At 45.1% G+C, this 25,603-nt stretch overlaps 1 protein-coding gene across 4 annotated transcripts in view; it reads right to left on the bottom strand.

Moving 5' to 3' along the window:
• Positions 1–8,111: 8,111 nt before the first annotated feature.
• The window catches only part of Cdk19 (cyclin-dependent kinase 19), a 140,211-nt gene continuing 122,719 nt past the window's right edge, over positions 8,112–25,603 (bottom strand). For 3 of the 4 annotated variants that reach the window (XM_008772985.4, XM_017601657.3, XM_008772986.4), the window contains 8 exons: positions 24,478–24,609; positions 20,702–20,845; positions 20,462–20,531; positions 15,421–15,493; positions 14,791–14,888; positions 14,096–14,174; positions 13,288–13,554; positions 8,112–12,252 (listed from right to left, as the gene is read on the bottom strand). In XM_008772985.4, coding sequence (XP_008771207.1) covers positions 12,124–12,252; positions 13,288–13,554; positions 14,096–14,174; positions 14,791–14,888; positions 15,421–15,493; positions 20,462–20,531; positions 20,702–20,845; positions 24,478–24,609 — 992 coding nt within the window. In that variant the 3' untranslated portion in view covers positions 8,112–12,123. The remainder of the gene's footprint in view (positions 12,253–13,287; positions 13,555–14,095; positions 14,175–14,790; positions 14,889–15,420; positions 15,494–20,461; positions 20,532–20,701; positions 20,846–24,477; positions 24,610–25,603) is intronic. The other variant, NM_001107634.1, reaches the window with a different exon arrangement.

Below are 25,603 nucleotides of genomic sequence, written 5' to 3'. Positions count from 1 at the left end.
GGTAGAAGGTTTTCTGTGGTCTTAGAAACTTAGGTTCAGCTCCCTTCCCAGTCCTGAGGAAGGCAGGAAAAAATGGAGCAGACACATTGGGAAGGAAAGACCCAGGGTCCGAAAGGAGGACATACGTTTTCTCCAGTGCCAAGGGGCAGGCGTTCTTGGCTCTGCCAGTGGTTTCCTGCGCCGAGCAGAAGCCCTTTGCCCTCATGCAACCCCATCATTCAGTTCGTGGGATAATTTCCTGTGCTCTGCTGTTCTTTTCAGCAAACCTTGGCCAGTGCCTGTGTTTGAAGTGTTTAGCCTGCGTTTCTTTCTGGCTAAGATCTTTGTCCACTTTGAATTGTTGTTGGAGGTGGTGGTCTCTCTCTCTCTCTCTCTCTCTGCTGAAGTATCTGTAGCTGTGTGAGTTTGACGCCGGTTCTCATCATCATCAGTTTAATGTCTGCACTGGTGACAGTTCCATGCTGTTGATTTCTACAGTTCCTTAGTAACGGGAAACGAAATGATGACATTCGCAAGGAAGTGCACGGAACTGAGACCCTGTTAAGTGAAATGAGCCAGCCTGAGAAAGGCAAGCACTGTGTGTTTTCTTTTTTTCTACGGAATGCAGATTTAAATGTGTGTGCTGGTATGTACAGGAGAGGGACGTAAAGATAGAAAGGGGCCCATGAAAAGGAAGAACGGGCCCGAAGGGAAGGGAAGAGGAGATAAGGGTAAGGGCGTGTATCTCACAAGGGCGGAAGCGAGGGTAGGGGCAGCAGTGGCAGAAGATTAAGAACCAAGTAGACTGATATATCTGAGGAAAGGGGACTTGCTGGGGAGAGGGCTTGGCTTGCAAGTGTGAGGGCTTGACCTTGACCCCTAGAACTCATTTAGAAATGACAGGTGTGGGGTCTAGCTCTTGTAATCCCAGTCTGGGGAAGGCAGAAAGAAGCAGGAGGCCCCCTAGAGCCCACTGGCCAGCAAGCCTAACCTAATCACAATGGTCCAGGTCAGTGAGAGGCCCTGAGTCACAGGTGGTGGACATAGTGCTCGGGATACCCAAAGCTATCCCCTGACCCTCATCTGCAAGTACATGTAAGGAAGTGAACCTCTATACACACACACACACACACACACACACACACACACACACACACACACCACACCACACACCCCATGCACACACCACACATATACACACATACCACACACACACACACATACACACACCCCATACACACCACACACACATACCACACACACATACACACACACCACAAACACATACCATAAACACACATACCACACACACAAACACACACACACACATACCACACACACATACACACACACACACCACAAACACATACCATAAACACACACCACACACACAAACACACACACACACCACACACACAAACACACACACATCACACACACAAACACACACACACCACACACACATACACACACATATACCACACACACACACAAACACACACACCACATACACAGACACACACCACACACACACACCTACCACAACACACACACACCACACCCCCCACACACATACACACACACACACACCCCATACACACCACACACACATACACACACACACATACCACACTATATAGATACCACATGTGCACACCACACACACATATGCACATCACATGTGTGTTTAAGAAAATTTTGGGGTTGGGGATTTAGCTCAGTGGAAGAGTGCTTGCCTAGCAAGCGCAAGGCCCTGGGTTCGGTCCCCAGCTCCAAAAAAAAAAAAAAAAAGAAAAGGAAAAAAAAAAGAAAATTTTAAGGGGTTGGGGATTTAGCTCAGTGGTAGAGCACTTGCCTAGTAAGCGCAAGGCCCTGGGTTTGGTTCTCAGCTCTGAAAAAAAGAAAAAAAATTTAAAAATAAATAAATTGAGAGATTATAAATAATTCATAAAATCCTAACAAACCCAATTGAACAGCTCCTCATACCTCTGGGCACTAGGCATCTCCCTCCAGATGCCTGAGGCCAAGGTATAAGTGGACTTCACATTTCAGGGCAGCTAGAATGGCGTAAGCCACTTCATAACGGTCTTCAAACCATGTTTTGTTTTGGCCATGCTAGGGATTGAACTCAGGGCTTTGTGCATGCTAGGTAACTGTTCCACCACCCACCTGCAGCCTCTGAAGCTGCCTTTATTGCGGTCTTCCTTTCATTTTCACAGATATGAGACAGATGCCCACGAGTTCTGCAGAGACCCAGAAATTAGATTTGTCAACGACTGCAAAGCCACTGTGATATCAGGCATCCAGAGCAAGCCAGGCCACGACTAACTCCAAGTACAAGGCCTCTCATTAAAACTAGAGAGTAATGAAAAGCAAATGGGGCCTTGGCTCCTTAGCCTCATGACCGATAGAACTCACACTAGGAAGAGGAAGAGAACTCATCTGGAAAACCAATCAGAGAACTACCCAACGAGTGGTCCCTCCCCCAGGGTTTGACTGACTGCTTCCTTTGGCTAGTCTGTTGCATGTCCGCTAGCTGTGAAGGTAATAAAAATCTAACACCCCTTCATGTTAAAAGTCATGGAGAGATCAAGGGTACAAGGCCCATACCTAAACATAATAAAAGCAATATACAGCAAACCAGTAGCCAACACGAAACTAAATGGAGAGAAGAAACTTAAAGCAACTTCACTAAAATCAGGAGCAAGACAAGGCTGCCGACTCTCCCCCATCTATTCAATATAGTACTCAAAGTTCTAGCCAGAGCAGACAGACAAAAGGAGATCAAGGGGATACAAATTAGAAAGGAAAAGAAAGTATCACTATTCACAGATGATATGATAGTATATAAGTGACCCCAAAATCCTACAGCTGATAAACACCTTCAGTAAAGTGGCTCGATACAAAATTAACTCAAAGAAATCAGTAGCCCTCCTTTCTATAAATGATAAACAGGCTGAGAGAGAAACTAGGGAGACAACTCCCTTCACAATAGCCACGCATAATATAAAATATCTTGGTGTGACTCTAACCAAGCAAGTGAAACACCTGTATGACAAGAACTTCAAGTCCCTGAAGAAAAAGAAATCGAAGATCTCAGAAGATCCGGGTTCATGGATCAGCAGGATTAACATAGTGGAAATGGCTGTCTTACCAAAAGCAATCTACAGATTCATACAATTTCCATCAATATTCCAACATGCTTTTTTACACACTTTGAAACAGCAGCTCTCAACCTCATATGGACATTTTGGCATTCACCTCATGTTCTCAGGGCCTGCTGTGTTTAAGGTCAAGTTCTGGATTGTCTTGTAATAGAGAAATATTCTTGTCTCTAGCAGGCCTTGGTTGAGGTTGAGGGTGAGTCCAGTGGATTGCTCTAGAACCATTACCCATGTTTTAAGTCAAGAACCCAGCTCCGGGAACACCAACAGGTGAGTGGGAGAGATGGTAACGGTCAAAGGCAAAGGAAAGAAATGAGAAATACATGGACACACTTGGACTAGACGCCGAGAAAGAAACTTAATGACCTCATCTTTGGGATGCAGTCACAACATGACCTTTAGTTTTAGAAGATGAATCAGAGCAGAGACCACAGACTCAATCCAATTATAACCAAAAGATGTATTGATTAGCTGTTATTAGGATGAGAATCTCCAAGTCAAATCTCAGGCTTGTCTTGAAGGAGGGGTGTGGGGAAGGGATTTTAAAGGAGAAATCCTCCCCGAAAGACATTAAATATCTACACAAGAAAGCAAACAGTTTTCTGTTCTGCCAAGTTGAGTGGTTAATGTTGGGGTTTAAATCTCGGCCCACTTCCCGGACAGAGAACACCAAACCAATATGGTTCCATGTGGAGAGGTTTAATGAGAGAAGAAGAGTAGAAGAAGATGGGCATGTGGGGAGAAAGTCAGGGTGGGGTATGGGGAGAGAAGGGACAGGGACAAAGAGAGCACGAGAAGAGGAAGAGAAAGAGAGAGCAAGAGAGTGAGGAGGGGGCAAGCAGCCCCCTTTATAGTCAGGCACAGCTGGCTGTTGCCAGGCAACTGTGGGGTGGAGCATACCTGGCTGTTGCCAGGTAACTGTGGGGGTGGAGCTTAGACAGGATGCCAACTATTAAGGCAACTCAAAACAATATTTTGCTATCTACATATGCAAGGTTACAGAAGTCAAGAGAGAGAGGGGTGCGGGGGGCAAGAGATACGCAGTCTCTGTCGAGGTGGAAGGTGTACTCACTATCTCAGATCCGGGTGGTTTGGGTGTACTGATGGCCTAGAGTGGGCAAGGGTCAGCACTTCTGAGCATGCTCAAATGTACAGACCGGGTCCTATATTGAGGAGTTTCCTAGATGGTGCACGCCCTTTCCTTTTCCTTTCCTTTCCTTTTTCCTTTCATTTCCTTTTCCCTTTCCTTTCCTTTCCTTTTCCCTTTCCTTTCCTTTCCCCTTTCCTTTCCTTTTTCCTTTCCTTTTTCCTCTTTCCTTTCCTTTCCTTTCCTTTTCTATAAACTGCAAGGCAGTTCTATAAATTGCTGACAGTTCTATATGGCAGTTCTATAAATTGGCTGTCACCACCCAAGAGGCCAATCTCGTTCCTATAAGATGATCTGTCCTCCCCATTATAAACAATAATTCTTATCTTGGGCTGAGGGGGTGAGAGAGGGGAGGGTGGTTTGTTCTGTTGTCACTGGAATCAGTACTCAAGGGGACCGTTAGAAGACAGTGACTTATCTACGTCCCTATCAATGGTCTCAAGGAACGTGAGATACGTCAGGTAGACAGACAATGCTGGTATGATTACCAAACAGGAGTCTGTGCCAAAGGAAATGAGGCAGACTCCACAGGAAGGCCCCCATTCTATGCTTTGATCCTGCACCCAGTTCCCTTGTGGACCCAAGTGACGAGTCCATGATTTTTAACAAAAGGAGGTTCAACACGCCTGTTATAAACTCATTATTAAGAGGGGGTGTGTCTGAGGCAGATTAAAAAACTATTTGCCTGGGCAATGCTTTCCCCAAGTCTGCTTTGTGTTGTGTGCAGCATGCTTGGCATTGTAGCGGGCCACTGAACTATATAAATTATGTCACCTCATGAAAGTACTCTTAAAAAATACTAAAAATGCTAAAACTACCTTGGGCAAAACTGGTCTCTGGACCAGCCATAAATTCCTAAGATAAACTGGTTTCTGGGTCAGCCCGAAATTCCTAGACAATGTGACCCTGAGATAAATGTTCAGTGCCTGACCATTTGACCGTTCTCTCTCCCGAGTTGCCTTTTGGTAGTCACAATTGCGGTTTTTTGCCCTTAGAATTTCAACTGGAGGTGGAGGCTGCTTCCTGCTAATCTGCCTGGGACAATCCCACTAGTGGTTACTAAGGATTCCATTGGCTTATTCAGGTATCCCAAAACAATGCCTGAGGAGAACACTGGGTATTCCCTCTATTGCTCTCTCCTTATTGCCTTAAGACAGCGTCTCTCATTGAACCTGAAGTTCTTTGATTAGGTTATGCTGGCCATCGTGTATCCGGAACGCACCTCTCTTGTCCCTCAGTGCTGGGTGTTACAGGCACATGGAGCCAGACCTGGACTTTTACATGTGTGCTTGGGATTTGAACTCAGATCCTCATGATTTCAAAGCAAGCTCTCTTACCCACTGAGCCATGTCCCTAGCCCAACCATGTTTACTGTCTTTACTTTTCTTCATTTGCCAAGTGTGTGTGTGTGTGTGTGTGTGTGTGTGTGTGTGTGTGTGTGTGTGTGTGTGTGTGAGTGATATGAATGGAAACTAATGTGCTAAGGCTTTCAAGCAGTAAACATTCCACATAATGTTGTGAGGGTTCCATGCTCTTAGCACTAAGGAGAAGCCCTCAAAGCTAGAGAGTTTGACTCTCCAGTATCAGAAAGCCCAAATAAAATTGGATATTGGAGGAAAATGCAACCTTCCAGAAAAGAAGTCCGGAGTTAGGGCAGCTTTAGGGTTGGTTAATCTCCTGATTTGATGTTTTTAGGTTTCACTCTTTCCATTGTTCTCTCTGGTCCTCACTACTGTCCATGAGGATGGCTCCCTTTCCTGCTCCCCATATTGCTGTCACAGCTGCTTATACATGTCTAGAGGTAGAAAGGGAACTTTTTAAGCTCAGAGTAAATCTGTCTAGAGACTGTCCCCAGAAGGCGGCCTCAGTTGTCCTGGTTGGTGTGTCCCGGGTCCACGTCTGTATCAATAACTCTGCAGAGAACAAAGCCACTGCTCTCATTTTGACCAGCCGATATCCATTCTCTTTTGCTACAAGGGGCCAGCCTTTGTGGAAAAGTATGGCCACCCTGGATGGAATGAGTGACCGAGAGGAAGTGTAGAGGGACTAAGAACACAGTACTGTGTAACTCACACTTAGTGATTTTTCTAAATCGCTCCCTCTCACCAAAACTATGTACGTTGTCCACATACAAACTTGGCAAAGTATAGGCCCTGGGATGCAGGTCCTTTGATGCAGACAAGTGATGCAGCGGACAGGCCACGTTCCCAACCTACTTTTGTGTACCATGCCAGTTGTAAAATCCTAAAACCTTAGAGGAATGGGTGTTAAGGGTCCATGCAGTGCACGTTCTCCTACTCAGATGCAAGGAGCAAGGCAGGGGAGCAAACAAGTTCTCCAAGGAGAGATCTATCCTATGAGTAGCTCAGCGCCTCTGCTGGCTGGTTGTACAAGTGTACATAAGCTGGAGTCATTTGGAAACAGGGAACCTCAGTTGAGGAAATGCTCCTAACAGACCAGCCTGTGGGACCTTCTCTTAATTGATTTATGTGGGAGGGCCCAGCCTCCTGTGGATGGTATTGCCCCTGGGGTTTTTCTGGGTGCTCTAAGATAATGGGCTGAACAAGCCAATAAGCAGCATCTTCCTCCATGCCTGGCATCAGCTCGGGCCTCCAGGGTCCGCCCTGATTTCCTCCTTTGGCTTTTCTCAATGGACTGTGACCCAGGATATGTAAGCTATTAAACCCTTTCCTCCCCAGGTTGCTTTTGGTCGGCATTTCATCACAGCAACAGAAACAAGGCCAAATGGCTCTACCTACAGGGAAAGAGTCAAGTTGGATGTACGGTGTCTGTTTTACCAAGAAAGGGAAGCTTTCTACTTAACTCACTTAAAACATTCTTTGTTCCATGATGCCTCTGACTACAGGAACGACCTCAGCAGGCAGACTAGATGGGCAGCTAGGTCCATGAGAACACCTCTTCAAAAGGAGAATCTCGTTCCCGAACACCATCCATAAAAATGCTTTTTTTTTCTTTTAAAAAAAAAATCTAGATTATTTCTTGCTTTCACTTATCTCTCTTAAAGGTGTTTAGGACACTGTGATTTCATGGCCAAGTTATTTTTCCTGTGGTTTTGTGTCATACTTGCCCTGAATAAAAGAACATGTGGCTGGCAATGGGAGTGGGCCCACACCTCTAATCCCAGTGCGCACCAGGAAGAGGCCGGTGAATTTCTGAATTTAAGGCCAGCCTGGTCTACAGAGTGAGTTCCAGGAAAGCCAGGGCTCAAACTAACAAACAAACAATCAGAGAAGGTTCCTGAGAACCAGGGATTAAATAGTGCAGCACGCAAAGGCGCTTACCACTCTCCTGAACTCACATGGAGGAAGAGAGCTGACTCCGAAAGCTGTGCTCCAACCTTGTAGGGCTGGTTTTTGTCTCAAGTCAGAGCCTCGGGAAGAGGGAGCCTGCACCTGAGAAAGTGCCTCCAGCAGACTGTCTGCGGGCAAGCCCGGAGTGCATTTTCTGGGACTGAGGACAGATGTGGGAGGGTAAATCCACTGTGGGCACTGACACCCCTGGGCTGAATGAACTGGGACGAGCAGGTAAGTAAGCAGCACCACTCCATAGCTCTGCTTCAGTTCCTGCCTCCAAGTTCCTACCGTGACTTCTGTGGACGATGGACAGCAAGCCGGTGAAGTAAACACTTTCATCCCCGAGTTGCTCTCAGGTATTTTGTCACAGAAACAGAGCCCCTAAGACGTCCCTCTGTACTACTGCATACACATGCACTATTCTGTCTATGCACACGTGCACATGAGCATAATACTTCATTAAATTTAAAAAACGTGTGTCTATTCCTAAAATAATTCACGCAGAAACAAAGTCAATTAAATTTTATTTCAACCAAGAATACAAAATAAATGTGACGTAACTCATCATAGCTGGAACAGCCATTCTGAGGAGGGTGGCCGGGTAACTCCAGAGCAGAAGCACCCAGTTCTGAAGACGCCGAGGCCACACACCCTGCATCCCCAGAGTGGGCTTCGGGGGGCAGTGGGCTTGGGGTACACACATCACAGCAGAGCAAGGAGAGCCGCGGCAGTATCTACGATCATACAGAGGGGGTGCGTGCAGAAAATGACCAAAGTGAGAGAGAGGTACACTTCACAAACAGGAATTATCAGGAATACAAACTAGTTTAGAAAGGACATACTGTGTAACATATATAAAAGGACTATCAGTTGTTATTAAAAAGGACATCTCAGTCTTGGCTTTATATAATGCTTTTAGTGTCTACCCAGACAAAGCTTTTTTTTTTTTTTTAAATGAAATAGTATTAATTTACTCACTATGTGGGTGGTAACAGTGCCTTAGGTATTTCCCATATAACACGCTAGCGTCACTCCCTGTTGAAAACGGCTTGGAAGGTAAGTACCGCCTCGGGGACCATACACTTCTGAGACTGGGGCTGTATCTAACTATTCTTGATGATTAAGAGGACCTAAACTGCTACACCTTGTATAAAGTTATTACTCGTGCTGGACTTCTTCCGGTCTCCATAAGCCCAACGGCCCTTCATGGTCTTTCTCGGTCACCGAGGGAGCAGCATGTGGCTGTTGCTATATCTCAGAAGCAAGCAAGCCGCAAGTCTTACTCTCCAACTGCTTTTCCTCCTAGTGAAGCACAGCATCATCTCAGGGACAGCTAGGGACAGCTAGGGACAGCCAGGAACGAGGCAGCCAGCGTGTGTGGACGTGAGGCCCTCCCTTCCCGCCATGAAGCCGTGTTACAGAGTGCAGCATGTCAGAGCTCTTAAGTCCTAAGGTTTCCAAAGCGCAGACATAAAAAGTAGACTTGTCCCCTCCTTGATTTCTGCATCTCACTTCATGGTTTACTTCATCAAAGGGATTGCTTCAGCCTCAAGTTACCGACTCACGCTACCTTACTTTGAGCTACTCTGTTCGCAAACGCCTCAATCTTTTCCCTCAAACACCTTGCCACAAAGCTACGGGTAAAAGTGACTTTTAATATAAAGAACAGAAACCTTTCAACTCAACCCTTCAATCCCTCCCTAGACTCGAGCTCCCCTAAGTCAGAGGGTGCCTCCCTGTGTCCCTAGAGAATAAAATAGTATCTAATAAACGGTCAAAGAGAAATACCATCACTCAAGGCTCACGGAGGTAAACTCCACCCTTAAGGAGCTCCATGGGTCCCATGGTCCTATTAGAGGTCCCAACCCATGGACTATGGCCTTAATGAATACAAAAGGCTTTGCTTCCTTGACAGAGAAAGGAAAGGACAAACAGAAATCATTTCTGAGAGTACTGGGCACAGGTACGCATCACCCACCCTGAGGAAGAAGGGACACTCAAAGGGTCAGAATCAGTGCAGCGATGTGGAGCCCAGTTGTATATACAGCGAAGGTTTCTGGCTTTGTCCTGGAAAACAGATACTGGGAGCGAATGACAAAGTGCCCTGTGTGAGTCAGTTTTACCAGAACAGTCCTATGAATGTGTGAGTGCACATGGCCGAACTGTGGATCCAGTCTGTGTAGAGCACTGTCCTAATATATACCTATGGATACACACAGACTGGTCTAATGCCTGTTACTATGGATACACACAGACTGGTCTAATGCCTGTTACTATGGAGCTTACTCGAGGGCCAGAGCAGGGCTTGTTTTCATTGTCACTTTCCACAACCACCTAGTACAATACGCTATCCACAGGGGCCACCACCTGCTGCTGCCTGCTGCTGTGAACTCAAATATGCATAGATGCCTGTGTGACGGCTCATCACCGGCTTTCTCCTCAGTGGTCAGACAGACCTGCTTCCCCGTAACACTGTTTACCATAAAATGCAGAAGGAAGCTTGGTTATCCAAGTGGGTTCAGAAGTAAACAAAAGGACCTTCATGGCACCTGACACTCCCACATGAGTTTATTGTCACGGGATTGGCTGTAACAAGGAAATGTCTCCTGCTCTCTGTTTTCCCACCCAGCAGAGCACTGGGCCTGTGATAAGGGAACAGTGGCCCTGGACAAAGGGCTCCAGGGCACGGGACAGAACTTTATATGGATAGCAACACGATGCAGTAGGCTGATCCTTATTTTAAAAAAGATATAAGGGATAAAAAGAAATCTAAGGAGACGGTCAGAAATTCCTCCCAACGAAGCATGTCACGTGTCGATGCCTTCATGTTCGGCCCTGGTATGCTTGTCACTATAAGCCTGTATTACTATTTATAAGCATAAATATGCTGAAATCAGTATGATCCTGGCTGGCTACAGTATTACATCAATAGTGCAAAATGTATACTGGCTTCTAAAAAATCCTAGTTTACTTGTATATGGACCCCAGAGTATCAGAACCAGGTAGATAGGTTCACAAGAATAGTTTTTAAAAATCATATAGTTTGCATATACAACAACTGGCTATTTTATTCTAGCTCAACAACCATGGAGAACAAGGCTGGGCACTGCAGGGGCATCAGAACAGGGTATCCTGGCCCTGCACTGCAATGGGAGTGCTAAGCCTTTACGTTTCCTCGACTCTGGAGGTGTGTGGGGGTCCTCAGAAGGAGCTAAGGAAGGACCCCCTCTAATTCGTAGATCACGGAAATGCAAATCTTCACCTCATCTACTTCACACTATCTGCCCATAGTTCGTAGGCACAATTATTAAGTTTCTTCCTAGGGGCAAAAGAAAGCATTCAGTGCAATAAAAAAGGTTCTTGACAGCGTTAAGTCTCAGTAACAGCAAAATTATGCATACATAATACACACTTCGAACATGAATGAAACCTAAAAGTTTAACATGCTTTAAAAATAGTCACTTTATGCTCTGTCCATACAAATGGAGAACACTGCAGATGAGTTAACAGGCTTCTATCTGAGCATCCTTGATTATGAAACAAAGTTACTCATGCTGACCAGACATGAAGAGACTGAAGAACCAGCAGCGCCTTGAGAGAAGCTCCGAGATGTACATGGAAAAAGCTTTTCCCTCAAGTGGACGAAGCGCGCTTTGATCAGCATGACTCCTTGTGAGGTCCTAGTGCAGGAAACAGTCTCTTCAGACTTCCAGGTGAGTCCCAAAGGACTGGATTCCATCAAAGCTCTTGAAACCTCTTTTAAAGTAGACTTAGCTACATGAAGTTAAAATTATAATTTTAATCACTGAATATTATTCAGAATATGATGATTCTGGGAACTGAGTTCCCCATGAATGATTATATAAAAACCACCAAGTACTTCAGTTCTTCATAGCATAAGCAGGTAGCTGCAAAGACCTAAGCTGTTTTTGGTTGTGGGCACGGTCTGTCCCACACGTGTCTTTCACTAACCTTCCCTGAAAGAGATAAATAGAACATAATAGTAAAGTACTTTGGGACAGTAACAGTTTCTTTTTAAGACTTCCAAGAGCAAAGCAGTTAGTCTGTGAAGACTGTGTAGTGCTTTAAAAGGTGCATTTGACTGGTGTTGCTAGATCAGTTCATGAAGTACAAAACTTTACAGCACTGGAGCCCTGTTCCTAGAACATTGAGATCCTAAGACAAGATAAATTATAATGATTGCTACAGCGTGAGAAAGGTGCACCAGAAACTCCTCCAGAGACTGCTGAAGGATGCAGAAGTGCTGGGGTAGAAAAGACGCTTCATCAGGAAAGTCAGAGAGGAATTCATGCGGGGAAGAGGGCTGGGGACACTTCACAAGACTCTTCTTTAAGTCAACGAAGAAGAGATATTCGTCCTTCAAAATACTTAGCATGCAAAGGTTCCCTCTCACACATCTGCGCTTTGCATGACGTCAGTCTTCAGCGTGGGGTTCTTTGTATTGCAGAAACCACCCTGCCGCCGGCTCTGTGCTCCCCGAGGCCAAGCGGGCAGTGGGTCAGTACCGGTGGGCCTGGTGAGACGGGTGGTACTGGGTACTCTGCTGAGATGACGAGTAGCCTAGGGTACCCTGGGACTGAGAGGACCCCTGAACGCTGCTTTGGTAATTCAGGCGAGAACTGGAGTGCTGGAAAAAACAGAAAAGCAGGGCAGGGAATTAGTGACTGTAGAGGGGGGGGTCAAGGTACTCCTCACAGGAGAACAGACATATTAGCTACTTTCCTCATGAGGCTCCTGCTCAGACCCACAGACAGAGGTTGCTATATTCTGCTTGTCTGAAACCAGCCCACTCAGACCCTACCTACCCTGGTTAGCACTGACTCTGGGGCGGTGGTGGGGACATGAGCTGCACTGGTGAAGGAAGGCAGGAAGGAGCTCCCTGAGATGTAATTTAAACTTTTACATGACTGACATCGGACAACAAAACAATGTGGTAGTGAAAACAATGGATCAGTAAGATAATGACCACATCTTGTGGATTCTCACTTCCAATAGCAAACTGTGCTAGAAAACCAACCTTTCGGGCAGAGTTCTTAGAGGCAGAAGCTAGGGACGCTGTTGGGAGACCGTGTAAAACCACCCTGAAGGCGTGTGATTCCTGGTAAATCCTAGAACCAGAAGACTGGAGGGAACGCTAACGATACAGACTCAATCAGCAGTACAGACGTGCTCTCCGCATTATCTAGTGCTGTCACGACTTTACCAAGACTTATTGTTTGTGGCCTCTCGGCCTTCACCACTCCCGTGTCTATGTGGCTCCTGTCTACTTCCTCCCATTGAGAGCAAATCTCCTCAGGATCTGTCTCTATTCTAAGTGCTCTTGATTCTGTCCAAGTAAATGCTTATGTCATGTCTTTCTTACCCAGGGTGGCCCATATGTGTAACATTTCTTTAAGAAGCCGTAGGCCCCCTCCTGTCTCTCCTTGGGGTGTTATGAAAGCGAGCTGTGATATGAAGTTCTCTCACAAGCACAGGAAATACCACTGGAAATCACCCCTCCATATCATGCTAGAAATGCAACACCTAATTTTTATATACGACTCTGGAGCTAAGAACTATTTAACTCTAAAAGGACTTGTTAAAAGTCGTAAGATAAATAAAATATATTTCATAAAATAAATAAAATATATTTGCATCAAATAGGAGAAAATTCAGGGCGAACCTGATAATCCGATGGCATAACAGGCCCGCCTGAGTTTGCACCCGAAGGCCCAATCCGGGGCTTCTTGTTTGGAGGCACCTGATTCAGCCCAGAGTCCTGGCTGTGCTGCAGACCGGCTCCAGCGGCCCCGCCACCGGTAGTGGCTCCCCCAGCAGTTCCATTGGTCTGGGCACTGCTCTGCTGTGGTGGAGGAGCCTGTGTGGGGGCTGCTGCCTGCTGTTGGGGGGCTACAGGCTGCTGATGTGGGTTCTGCTGCTGTGGCTGGTTCTTTTACAGGGAAGAAAAGATCAGAAATTTTACTGTGAAGCCAGATAAGCAGAAAGTTCCTTTCAGTGCGTGATGTGCACATGTGACTGTCACACAGCTGGGGTGCACACCTGGCTGCACAGGTGCTGACTGGAATGATTGAGACAGGTAAACTCCAACATACATCATCCCAGAGTATAACACAGCAAGCCCAAGACAACAATGTCCCCTGAAGTCCAGACACTGGGCAGCACCTCCAAACTAAATGGTTACTGGGAGGAGGTGGGCAAAAGCCCCTCCAATCAGGACTCTGGGGAAAAAAGGCTAGGGAGAGGCTACTAGATTCACTTAACATAAAAGGCCTGGAGAGGTACTGCAAAAGCACAGTAGGGTGGGGCTGGCGCTGTGTGAACAAAATGGGGAACAACTGGGACCAGAATTAGGGGCTATTAAAACAAAACAGGAAATTCGGTTTAGACTTCAGTACACGGTTCCAGTGCACACCCATTTATCTCTCTGCCGCTCTTGCTTCCTGAAAGCCAGTGTTGTGGGAAGCTTGTACCTTGTCACCTTTCTCTTCCGGTTCATCTTCATTGAGGAACTCTCTTTTGGGGTATGGAATCTGGCAGCCAGCGAACACACTGAAGCCATATAAAGAAACTCACGTCAGTACCTGATGTCTGTAACTCCATCACCTTACGTTCAAAGTTCACCTTCTTTCTTAACTTGCATCCTATTCTGTACTGTGGCTGGTGTTTGCTGGACACTTTCCAAACAACTTAATTTAAGCAATCAGGAAGGAGCGGGTCACCACTTGTCCGTCCTGCTGACTACTGCTAGCACACACACGTGTAAGACACAGAACTCTGTGCACACGACTTCATCAGCACCAATCTAACTGATTTTGTATCTGCTTTAACATGGACATTAATTTCCCCCCAGAACAACAAATGCATTTCTAATATACAGGGCCGGAGTGCGTGCCTGGCGAGGTAAGAGGGAAGGGAGAGTGTCACAGGCGTCACAAGCTCCATCCCTCAGGTCAACCTCTCGTCTGCCGCACAGCACAGCATCTGAGTCATACCTGTTCTGTTCTGGCTTTTACCATGAAACCGGCATGGGCCTGTGTGAGGAGGGCTTTCTCTGCAGGCCTCATGAGCAAAGCACTCAGGCAAACTCTCCTGCCTCTCAGGGCACCCAACACCTCTGACTTGGAGCAAAGACACTGGAGAAGGAATTGAATAAATGAATACGTACTCTAATGTTGGCAGGGGGTCTTCCTGGAAGTAAGGGTCCTGCAGAGCCTGCTCTGAGGTAATTCTCTTGGTTGGATCCATGGTGAGGAGTTTCTGAAGCTATAACAACAAAAATAAGAAATGTGACAACATTTGAAAAGGTTACCAACACATCAACTACCTGACGTTTGTGTAAACATCTAACATGATTAACAGCAAATATGTCTCTTACACATGTGCACAAACATGTGTACATGTGCATTTGTTTATACAGTCTACTCTTCTATGTAGGTTCAGGGATTGTGGATCAAACCCCGGTTGCCAAGGCTGGGCAGCATGTGCCCTGACCACTGAGCCACCTTGCTAGCCCTCACATCACCTTGTACTGTACAATAGCACTATAAACAGATTCACAAAATTACCAATACGGCCCCTTAAAATTCTTTCTTTTTTCTGATATAAATCATTTAATAAATTAAGACTAGTAGTTATGGAAGATTCCTTAACAGAGTAAGATTCAATTTCTCAAGTATCCAGCAATTAATTAATTTCTGATTTCCTTTCAAAAGGGAGACTGGCGGGGACAATTTCACAGAGAGCAGGACCAGACGTGTGTGCTCACAAGGTCTCAATCTGGGAGAGAAGCACCTACCAGAAGGAACACTTTGCTGTCAGGCTTGACCTTGTGTTTCTCCATGTACTTTATGAGGCTGCTGTTGGCATACCTGCAGGACACAAGCACACGGTGAGAGGAGCACACGGATCACATTCCCAAAGGGGAGCTCTTCGGCAAGCTTCTGTGAGGTGTACAGACAGCTCAGGACTCTGACACTCATGAACACACAGGGGTGCTGTCAACACCATCATCCCAGAGCCCAGTGCTGGAGTCTCGTTAGACATGGCTACATTGGTTACGAACCACAGCGCTAGAGATACACAACTCCTGAGACTCAGCAGCCACTCTGAGGCAGACCCCTCCAAGACATGGCTGCTTTGTTTCTCCGCTGGCAGTGGCAGAGACCATGAGAGCTGCTCATGGGTGTTACAGACTCCCCTGGTTAGTTCCCCAGCTGAACATAACCTCCCCACCTTGCTCCCTTTAGGTTCTGAGGCAGGCCTCACTAAGTTGTGCACGCTGGCCTTGACCCACCCTCCCATCTCAGCAGCCTCCAGAGCCTAGTGTAAGAGATAAGTGATATCAGGACACAGGAGAATATGCAAATATCCACTCACTGAGGAAGTGGAAAGTCTAGGTACATCAATTATTGATATCATTTAAAATGTAAATGGTTTCAAAATATAAACTATAGCCCTTGTTAGTGAGTGATAATTTCCCCTTTCTGCTTTTTATAATTTATATTTGAAGCAGAACTGGTGCCTCTTCAGAGTGTTTACATAGGGTGGTGACCACTCTTAATCCCAGCACTCAGGAGACAGAGGTAGGTGGATCTCTGTGTCCTAGGGACTGGAATTACAGATGGCCGTGAGCCACCACTGGGTGCTGGGAATCTAACTGGGGTCCTCTGCAAGAGCAGCAAGTCCTGTCACTGCAGAGCCACCTCTCTAACCTGTGTGCAGCTTTGAGAGAGGATTTTGCTGCATGCCCAGGCTAGCCTCAAGCCCATTTCAGCATCTCAGGTGTCTGGGACAACAGGGTACATCGCAGCCCCCTGGTTAGTTCCAGTTAGACTTGGAACAAATCCCCAAGAACACTCATTCTCAGAGGAGTAGAAGCACAGGACCCCCGACAATACTTAGGTGTGCATCAGAGAACACATGGACAAGGTGGATACGGGGTTTGGCAATGGGAAGAAGCCTGACAGTTTACAGAGAAATCAGGTTTCTCTATCAGTCTTAGGTCTTCTTTGTCCAGTCAACTAGGTTGTTACTAGCATAGAAAAGCTGAATTTGTCGTCTTACTGCTGAATTCAGTTGTATAACTACCACTGTAGTTGTATTTTTTTTTTTTCTTTTCTTTTTTTCGGAGCTGGGGACCGAACCCAGGGCCTTGCGCTTGCTAGGCAAGCGTGTATTTTTTATTTATCTTTTGAATTATCCTGTTGTAGGATCTGAAGAGTTTCCAACGTGATATAAACTTGTTAAAGTATTTATCAAATTGTGTTTATCTGAACATTCAGGTTTTGAGAGTAAATGTAAGATCTCTTTCAAATGCATATTCTCTCTCTCTCCCTCTCCCTCTCCCTCTCCTTGTTGAGGATTAGATCCAAACGCTTCCCAGTGAGCTGCATGACTCCCTCAGCCTCACTGTGCTTCCTAGGAGCTGCCTGGAATTGACACCTTAGAACAATTACAAAACACCCACTGTTTTCTTAGTAATTCATGTCCAAAGTATTTTGGGAATTCTTTTTCCCTGATAAGAAAAAGCAAGTTATTATTCCAGCAAGGTAGGGTAAATGAAATGACCTTGAGACAGCAAGCCCTTGTCACAGGCCTCAGGTCTGAACAATAAGGAGTCATGGGGCCATTCCCTAGAACATGAACACAGAGCACACAGGCCCAGGCTCAGGAGGACAGACAGGAGTCCTAATTCAGGCTGACAGTCCACTGGTGGTTTAATAAGTGAGTTTAAGAACTAGGAAAAGCTGTGTAATATACACGAGGTAGACAGCTCTAACTATAGACATTGAAATCCAAAGCAATTTTAGAATCTAAAAAACCCCTTAATTCTGAAATATTTTTCTAGGCCAAAATTTTACTACACTTTGAAAAAGAGACATATTTTTGTATATGCACACATGTTTCTGTTTGCAGGTATCACAATGAACATGTGGAGCTATAGAATAGGTCACATCCAGTTTCCTACATTCAGATCTTGAGCTGCAACTGTTTCTACCATAAGCCACCTTCCCTGGCCTGGGTAAGAAATGTGTAAGTTGTACAAAATGGGACCATCAATCAGCTTAACTGGTGGTGAGCTATGGCAATGAAAACTGTGAGATTTGCTGAGGAAAATGTGCAGTGGCAAAAGAGCTCAGGCCCAACCGTGAGATGTGTCCTTCCAAAGGCAGGGCTAGGGTTCCTGCTGAAGGCTGTGTGCACGAGGAGCCAGAAATGAACAGGGCTGGGCTCTCATTTCTGCCAGGCATCCATTTTCCTTGTAAGCGGAAATGATCTTGGTCGTCAACTTCTGGAATCAAATAAAATACAAGCCACTCGTGCGTTCCAGAGAGCGATCTTTTTTTTTTACTATCATTATTAGTTTTTAATGTGTGTGGTGTTTTGCACCACGTGTACACAGTGCCTGCAGAAGCCCAGAAGCTGGTGAGCTCCCCTGATCTACAGTTCCAGCAGGCGGTCAACTGTTGTATTCGTACTAACCTGGGTCCTCTGCAGGAGCAGTGAGTGCTCTCATCTGCTGAACCCTCTCGGGTCCCTTTCCTTTTACTTTTTAAAATTATTTTCTGTATATGGGAGTTTTGGCTGCATGTATGTCTTTGTCATGCACACAAAGAGCCTACTGGAGATCTGAGGAAGGTGTCGGCTCCATTGGAACTGGAGTTATAGACAACTGTGAGCCACCGAGGAGGTGCTGGGAATGTGAGGGACTTCCTTTTATTGGATTGAAGCAGGGAGACCCACCCTAAATTTGGGCAGCACCTCTCTGGGGACATCCCGGATAAAGACGTGAAAGGAGAAAACTGCTTTTCACTGTTTGCCCTCACTCCTGTCGGCAAGTCTGCCTGTCCTGCTGCTGTCAAATCCCTTCACCACCATTAAAACCAACTTCTTTGGAATGCCAGTGTAGGCTGAAGGCTGGGAGCTCTGCTGAGACATCCAGCACACAGACTGAACACTCCCAGATGCTCAGCCTCTCCAGTACGAGACACCCACTGCTGAGACAACTGGTCTCCTTCCTATAAGCCGATACACACGCACACATGCACACACTGCCAGCTCTCTTCCTTTAGAGAATCCTGACTAATGAGGCTGGATTTGCACCCGCTTCCTGTCTACCCAACATGCATCTCTGTAGCAGCCTTCCATGCTGACCCTGGACCACGAGCTCCTCCTTGCACCGCCCTTCCTGCCTCCTCACTACAGCATCTCCATCACTGACCCTTACCTGGCCAGGAACGAAACTACAGCTGCAGGGCTGAACTAAGGCCTCTATCATATGAAAACTGTAACTGTAAAACTGTAATTTTGGCTGTTTGGCTGTCTGTGCCTCCCTCGCCGTCCTAGCACTCGCTCTGTAGACCAGGCTGGTGTGGTACTCAGAGATCTGCCTGCCTTTGTTTCTGGAGTGGTGGGATTAAAGGTGTGTGCCACCAGGCTAGGCTTCTGTTTTTTAGGATTACAGCCCTAAATTAGGTATATATGCTAAAATCATTTGGAAAATATTGTTTATATCACAGGTATGACACAGTAACTAACATCTGAGTCTCTCTCTCTTTTTTTTTTTTTTTTCTTTTTTTCGGAGCTGGGGACCGAACCCAGGGCCTTGCGGTTGCTAGGCAAGCGCTCTACCACTGAGCTAAATCCCCAACCCCACATCTGAGTCTCTTGTTTAAATCTATACACTTTTTTTTAAAGACTGCATTTTCCTAGGGAAGCTACAATGTGTAATTAACATGTCTGAGTCTTTGTACCACAACATTCATGCTGAGACCTAATCTTCGACATGTATCAACAGGGAGGCCTTCAAAGGTGTTTGTAATGAAGGGGTCTGTAGGTTGATGTTATTATGCAGGTGAAGACAGACACAAGATAAAACGAGGCCTGTCATTGGATGAGAAGAAAGGGAGGCGAGAACGGACGTTTTAGAAAGGGGGGAGAAGGAGAAAGGAGGAGAAGAAACATGGAGGCAGCAGACATAAATGATCCTCGCCATGCATCTCTACATAGATACAGGCTGTTATGAATATTTCTCAATGGATGGATTTCTATAGGTCAATTTATCTTATGTAGGTGTGTGGTTTATATCTTTATCAATTGGTTGTGAGTTTATTGTGTGGCTGTATTGTGGATTGAGAATTTAACATATAAATCTGATTGATAAATTACAGTTTATTGAGTCCTGACTTCACAGGGTAGTTGGGAGTTGATATTCTAACTACCCGGGGGCAGTTGTCAGGAGTGTGGGTGTGGGAAGAGTCCGTGGCAAGGAGCTGTGATAGGCCAGCCGCTCGATGCTGGACCTCCAGTGTCGAGATTTTACCGGGCAGCTGGAACCAGAGAGTTCACAGCTAGCAGAGAGCTGCCGGGAGAGACACTAACCAGAGAAACGTTATGGTTAGTTCCATATGGCCCTCCGGTGCTGGAACTAACTCTAGACACCAGCGTGGCAAGGTGCCACAGTGGAACGACGCAGGGACCACCTGGGTCTGAGAGTACTTGGGGGCAGTGTGGAGCCACCGAGATAAAAGTACCACACAGCGCCATGTGGCCCCATGGGTGCAGGTGCTGGCTCGGGATAGAAGGTTCCATATTTTTATTAATTACCGCAGCAGGGGTGCGTGTCCATGAACGGTACTGATGTCTTGGCTGAGGCTCACAGAGTCACACCTTTGCCTTCTACCACGAAACACCACAGCAGCCAGGGCAGACGCCTGCACACATGCACCCTGGACGTGCAAGAACATTAATTTCTGTTGTTCACCAACTGCTTAGTCTCAGAGATTGTTTCTGTGTTTCCCAGCACTCACAGCCTAAGGTAATCTAGAATTACTTACGTTGTTCTTCGAAAGTCTTTTTGAAGTGTTGGGTACTCTGGCATTTTTCTAATATCTTCCCAGTCTTTATCTTTAAAAAAAAAAAAAAAGTTTTTTTTTTTAAATAGAAAATACCTTATTAAAATTCTCCTAATTTTTTAGTTTAAAAATAAACACAAAACAAACTTTATACAGGTGTTTACAAAGAAACATTTTTGAAATGTAACTCAAAATAGTATTTTGAAAAGGGCAACAAATTACCTGCAGGAAACCCCATGACACTAAATATTCGATCCAGTTGATCGTGATGAAAAGGATTGCTTGTTTTTATATCTTCCTGACGACAGTGAAAAATGGGTTCGGAAGTCAAGAGCTCAGCGAATATGCAGCCTATTGCCCAGATGTCTACGAAAGAAAACACAGCTCTTTATACAAATGCATTCATTTCCTTAGTCAGAATTCCTGGATATATATAATTCCAACACACACACACACACACACACACACACACACACACACACACACACACACGCACAAACATCTCAGTAGACCAATATGTAAAATATAATAAGCATATTAAGGAAGCCAACAGAAGGTGGGATGCACTTCACTTGGTAAGAGGTTGCCTTGAGTGTACAAGGTCTTAGGCTCAATCCAGCATCACAAAACCACAGGCCATGGCATCACACATCTGCAATCTTCGTAGTGGAAATTATAGATCATGCTCAGTTACATCAAAAGCTCAATGCTAGCCTGAGATTTAAGAGATCCCTCTTTAAATAAACAAAAACAAGATTTACATAGAGCCAGCAAGATGGCTAAAGGCGTCTGCTATGCAAGTGTAATAACCCCAGGAACTCACATAAAGGTATAAGAAGAGACCCAACTCCTCTGCCCACCTCATGCACGCATGCGTGAGTGCGTGCGTGACAACATTTATGTAACATGGGATGGTTACATCATCATATAACAGATTGGAAGCCAAGTAAAAGAGATGTGTACTTATAAATGTCCTGGTAGAGACAGAAAACTAATTGACAAACAATGGATTCTTTCTAGGGAAGTCTGAGAGAACGTCTCACTTTATAGCCAAGGCTGGTCTCTAACTCCTAATCTTTCTGCCTGTGTCCCAAAGGCTGCTATTCCAGGCTTGTGCTTCCATACCAGACACAATAAATTCCAAACTATCACCACTGATTTAATCACTGAAACACTGATCATCTAAAGGGTCATAATACATCTGATAGAACGAAACAATATCATCATCAACCAGCATAATAAATTCTTTAGTCTTAAGTCTGTACAGAGAGCAAAAGGACTGTGAAAAACTCAACTTCTGCCTGCAAACCTGTGAAAGTCCACTTGCCAACCAATTCCAAGTCTAGAAGTTAATAAGAAAAGTGCGTGCATCCAAGCACTGCATGGCCCCAGTGAGACACTCTGTCTTAGCAACTCCTTTAGCTGTTGCCTCACCACTACTGAAAGCTTCAGGCAAAGTTTGCAAGGGGTTACAATTGTGACTCCCTGGTCACATGTGTTAGTCCGCATGCACAAGGCCCCACCAGCAATAAGAAAATAAATCAATGTAATAAACGTTTTACTAACTATACATCATTGTATTTGTGCTTTATATATTGAAGACATAGCTTAGAACGCTTTAAAGGCTATACCTACAATGTTCTGCTATATGCATGTGAGTTAACTTTTGAGATACATCATTTACATTCGTCCATTTTGAGAAATGTTATTTAGTAAGTATAAAAGTAGGTAATATTGCTAGGAATATGGCAAAATGTAGAAAAAAAAAGTGTACCACAATGCCAAACACATCCTGAAGATAAACTAAGTAATCAGATGGTTTAATTATATTCATTAACTACAACAAACGTCAGTATGCTCTGTTGTAAACCACCCTGCCAAGAGAAGCCATGCTGTAATGTCTCTCTTCTCTGTCCATTCAGATGCGTCCCTTCACAGACATGGGCTTTCTGGGTAATGGGTCACGACCTGCAGTAACCACTGCCTACCACACCATACTCACCATCATAATCGGCTAGAAAACATAACCTAACCTTCCTTAGTGATGTGGCCAAGGCGCCATCATCAGGGATGTCCATCAGCACCGTATGGTAACGTCCTGCAGCTACTTTTAACCCTTCCCTGTCTTCCTCTGTCACTCTTGTCCCTAATGGCTCGATCAGCTTTCTTCCTCCTCGATGTTTTTAATGTTGTCAGTCAGGACTGTATTGTATGTTGCTAGTCATATCAAATCCCAATTATTCAAAGGACAAAAAGCAAAATGTAGATTTCCTCACAAATTTAGCATAAAGAACCTCAGAAAAGCAGGCAGTGTGAAGCTGTTTCCTGTAAACATTATTTTATAATCTGTACTCCTATCTAGTTCTTACGTCACTTACACTTGTTTCTGACGTGACCAGGTATGGAGAAAGGTGAGAAGGAGTGAATATGCATTCATATGTTCTTATGAATATATTTTAAACCCAAAGATATCCCTATCTTAAAATATAAACCCAAACATTTTCCCTATCTTAAGAATTTCCCTAACTTCTACTGTGAATGGATAATTAGGACTTTGGCTATATTATGACTTAATTTGGAGATGATCTACAGTTTGAGATCTCCCTGTGTAGCTCAGGCTGGCCCTGAGCTCACACACAGCCTTCTTGCATCAGTGTCCTCCCAAGTACTAGCATTCCTTGGCACCTGGCAAGGACCTAAGTTTTTATGTCATAAGCTAAACCTCACTACCTGGGCGAGCAAATGAGTTGCAAGTTGGACAAAATTCAGTGTCAATTTTCCTTACTCATGGAAAAATAGCTGAATTCAAACTTACTCCAATTACATTTATTATAAACAAATAAAGAGCAACAAGCCACCACATCTATTTTCCTACAATTGTGCTTCTCAAAAAGTGCTCTCCAGTGTGTAGGGCACACAGAACTGCCTGGAAAAGCACGTGAGAGGCTGGCTTACCATGGACTTACTGTATGTGTAATCGACTGTGGTGGGTATGGCACCTTGAATGAAAATAACCTCATAGGCTCACATTTGAATGCTTGGTCCCCAGTGGGTAGAACTGTTTGGGAAGGATGAGGAGGTGTGGCCTTGTAGGAAAGAGTGTGTCAGTGTGTGGGCTTTTTGAGGTTTCCAATGAATGCCATTCCCCATTCCCAGTTAGTTCTCTCTGCCTCCACCTGACTGTGTCTTCTGCCTGTTACAACACTCCCCACACCATGACAGCCACGAACTCTCTCTGGAACTGTGACCAAATTAAATTCTTTCTCTGATAGTTGCACAGCCAGGGTGTTTTTCTCACAGCAATTGAAAAGTAATGAAGATACAATGGAAAACAATCTTAGCAGAAAAAAAATTGGCTACATATGTGCAGGGAAGTCCCCATAAGTAAAGCACTAGAAGCCCAGTCCTTCTCTCCCCCCACCCCCACTTCCCCTTATTAATTAATTAATTAATTTCCAGGCCTTGTCCTTCTTGCGGCTACTGTTTGTTCCCCCTTGCTCTCTCTTTTTCTTTGATGTACGGAAATGTCCAGAGCTGAGGGAGAATCTTGCCTCCTGGCTCCCTACCTACAGCTGAGGCTTTTCAGCCCTCAGAAAAGAAAGTCTCCAGAGCGCCTGCTGTAAGGAAGACCACTAAACCCTAACGCGTGCTTACAGCTGCTTTTCTCTAGTTCCTTCTCCTTGGTGTCCGGCAAGCTGCCAAGCACAGCCATCCTCCTTACTGTACTTCCTGCTGTGCTGGACCGACTGCCAGTCTGCAGACCACAGCAGCAAGGGAGGTGGCAGGCTGTACCAGGTCTTGGTTACAACACTGGGAAACAATCTTTTCTCCAGCACAACACTCCTGCCCTATCTCCCTTTGTGTGACAGTTCTCACTCACGCCCCCACTCCTCAGATCAATATGCTATGGAGCATCCAGCAAAGAAGAAGGGCATGTTCTCTCCACAGCACCGGCTTTATTATGAACGACTTCACAGTCATGAGCAGGCGACACTTACCGATGGCCTTTGTGTAATGCCTGGCACCGAGTAAAAGTTCTGGAGCCCGATACCAAAATGTCACGACTACTGGATCCAAATCTGCAAGTGGCTTTAGAGGAGAATTGAATAATCTGGCAAAACCCATGTCAGCTGAAAAATAAAACAAATATATAAAACTCAGTTTGACATACTATCAGAGCCATGCCTTTAATTTTTTCAAAGCAAACTTTTCCTCTGAAACTACATGCTGGTTAGGAACTGTTTATCTGTATTAAGATAAGAGTCTTCTATCCTGTCAACTTTATTTACTTATCAAGACACTAAAGTTTAAAAGTATTGACTTCCTGAGAGTGAAGATTTAAGTTCAGAGTCAGAAGCAGGACCTAAGCCTGAGCCTTAAATCCCTGGCTCTTGGGAGCAGTTAGGACTGAGTCTCCTTCTTTAGCTGATGCACCTGCCTGCCTGAGACTGTGCACCTGCCCGCCTGAGACTTGCACCTGCCCACCTGAGACTGTGCACCTGCCCGTCTGAGACCGTGCACCTGCCGGCCTGAGACTGACTACACATCACTCAGTTCAGTATGTGCTAGAACATAAAATGCCATATTGTGACCTTTCCCCTAGAAAGTTGATTATAACAGCACATTGTACACAATCCTGAAAACAGGCATAAAAGATAATAAATAATTGCTACAAAATACATAATTCATAATTGCTATAGTGATTCATTGAATAAAGATGTAAATGAAAGCTAACTTAGGCATTAGGGGTATAGAAAACTGACACTATGAGGTTCTAGAGATCTTTGTTATGATTTCATAAAGAAGTATTTTATATTTGTTTATAATTTACAAATGGCATTTATACACAGCATACAGCGTCCTTGCATTTTCATCATAGCTTAGTACTTTGCTTCTCATGTCTGAGGTGAAGAACCTAAAGCCAAAGCACAGTTGAATTATTTGTACAAGAATAGTAAGACATCGAACTTAAAAAAACATGGTTTGATTTAACAGCCCTATTTTTTTTGTGTGTGTACTTTGAGTTTTGTTTTTGTTTTTTTGATTTCTCTGTGTAACAGGCCTATAACTCACTCTATAGACCATGCTGGCCTGGAACTCACAGAGATCCACCTGCCTCTGCCT

The sequence above is a fragment of the Rattus norvegicus genome, chromosome 20 (genome assembly GCF_036323735.1).
Source record: "Rattus norvegicus strain BN/NHsdMcwi chromosome 20, GRCr8, whole genome shotgun sequence".
Lineage (NCBI taxonomy): Eukaryota > Metazoa > Chordata > Mammalia > Rodentia > Muridae > Rattus > Rattus norvegicus.
The sequence above is the reverse complement of the archived record's forward strand: the minus strand, read 5'-3'. Positions and strand labels throughout refer to the sequence as shown.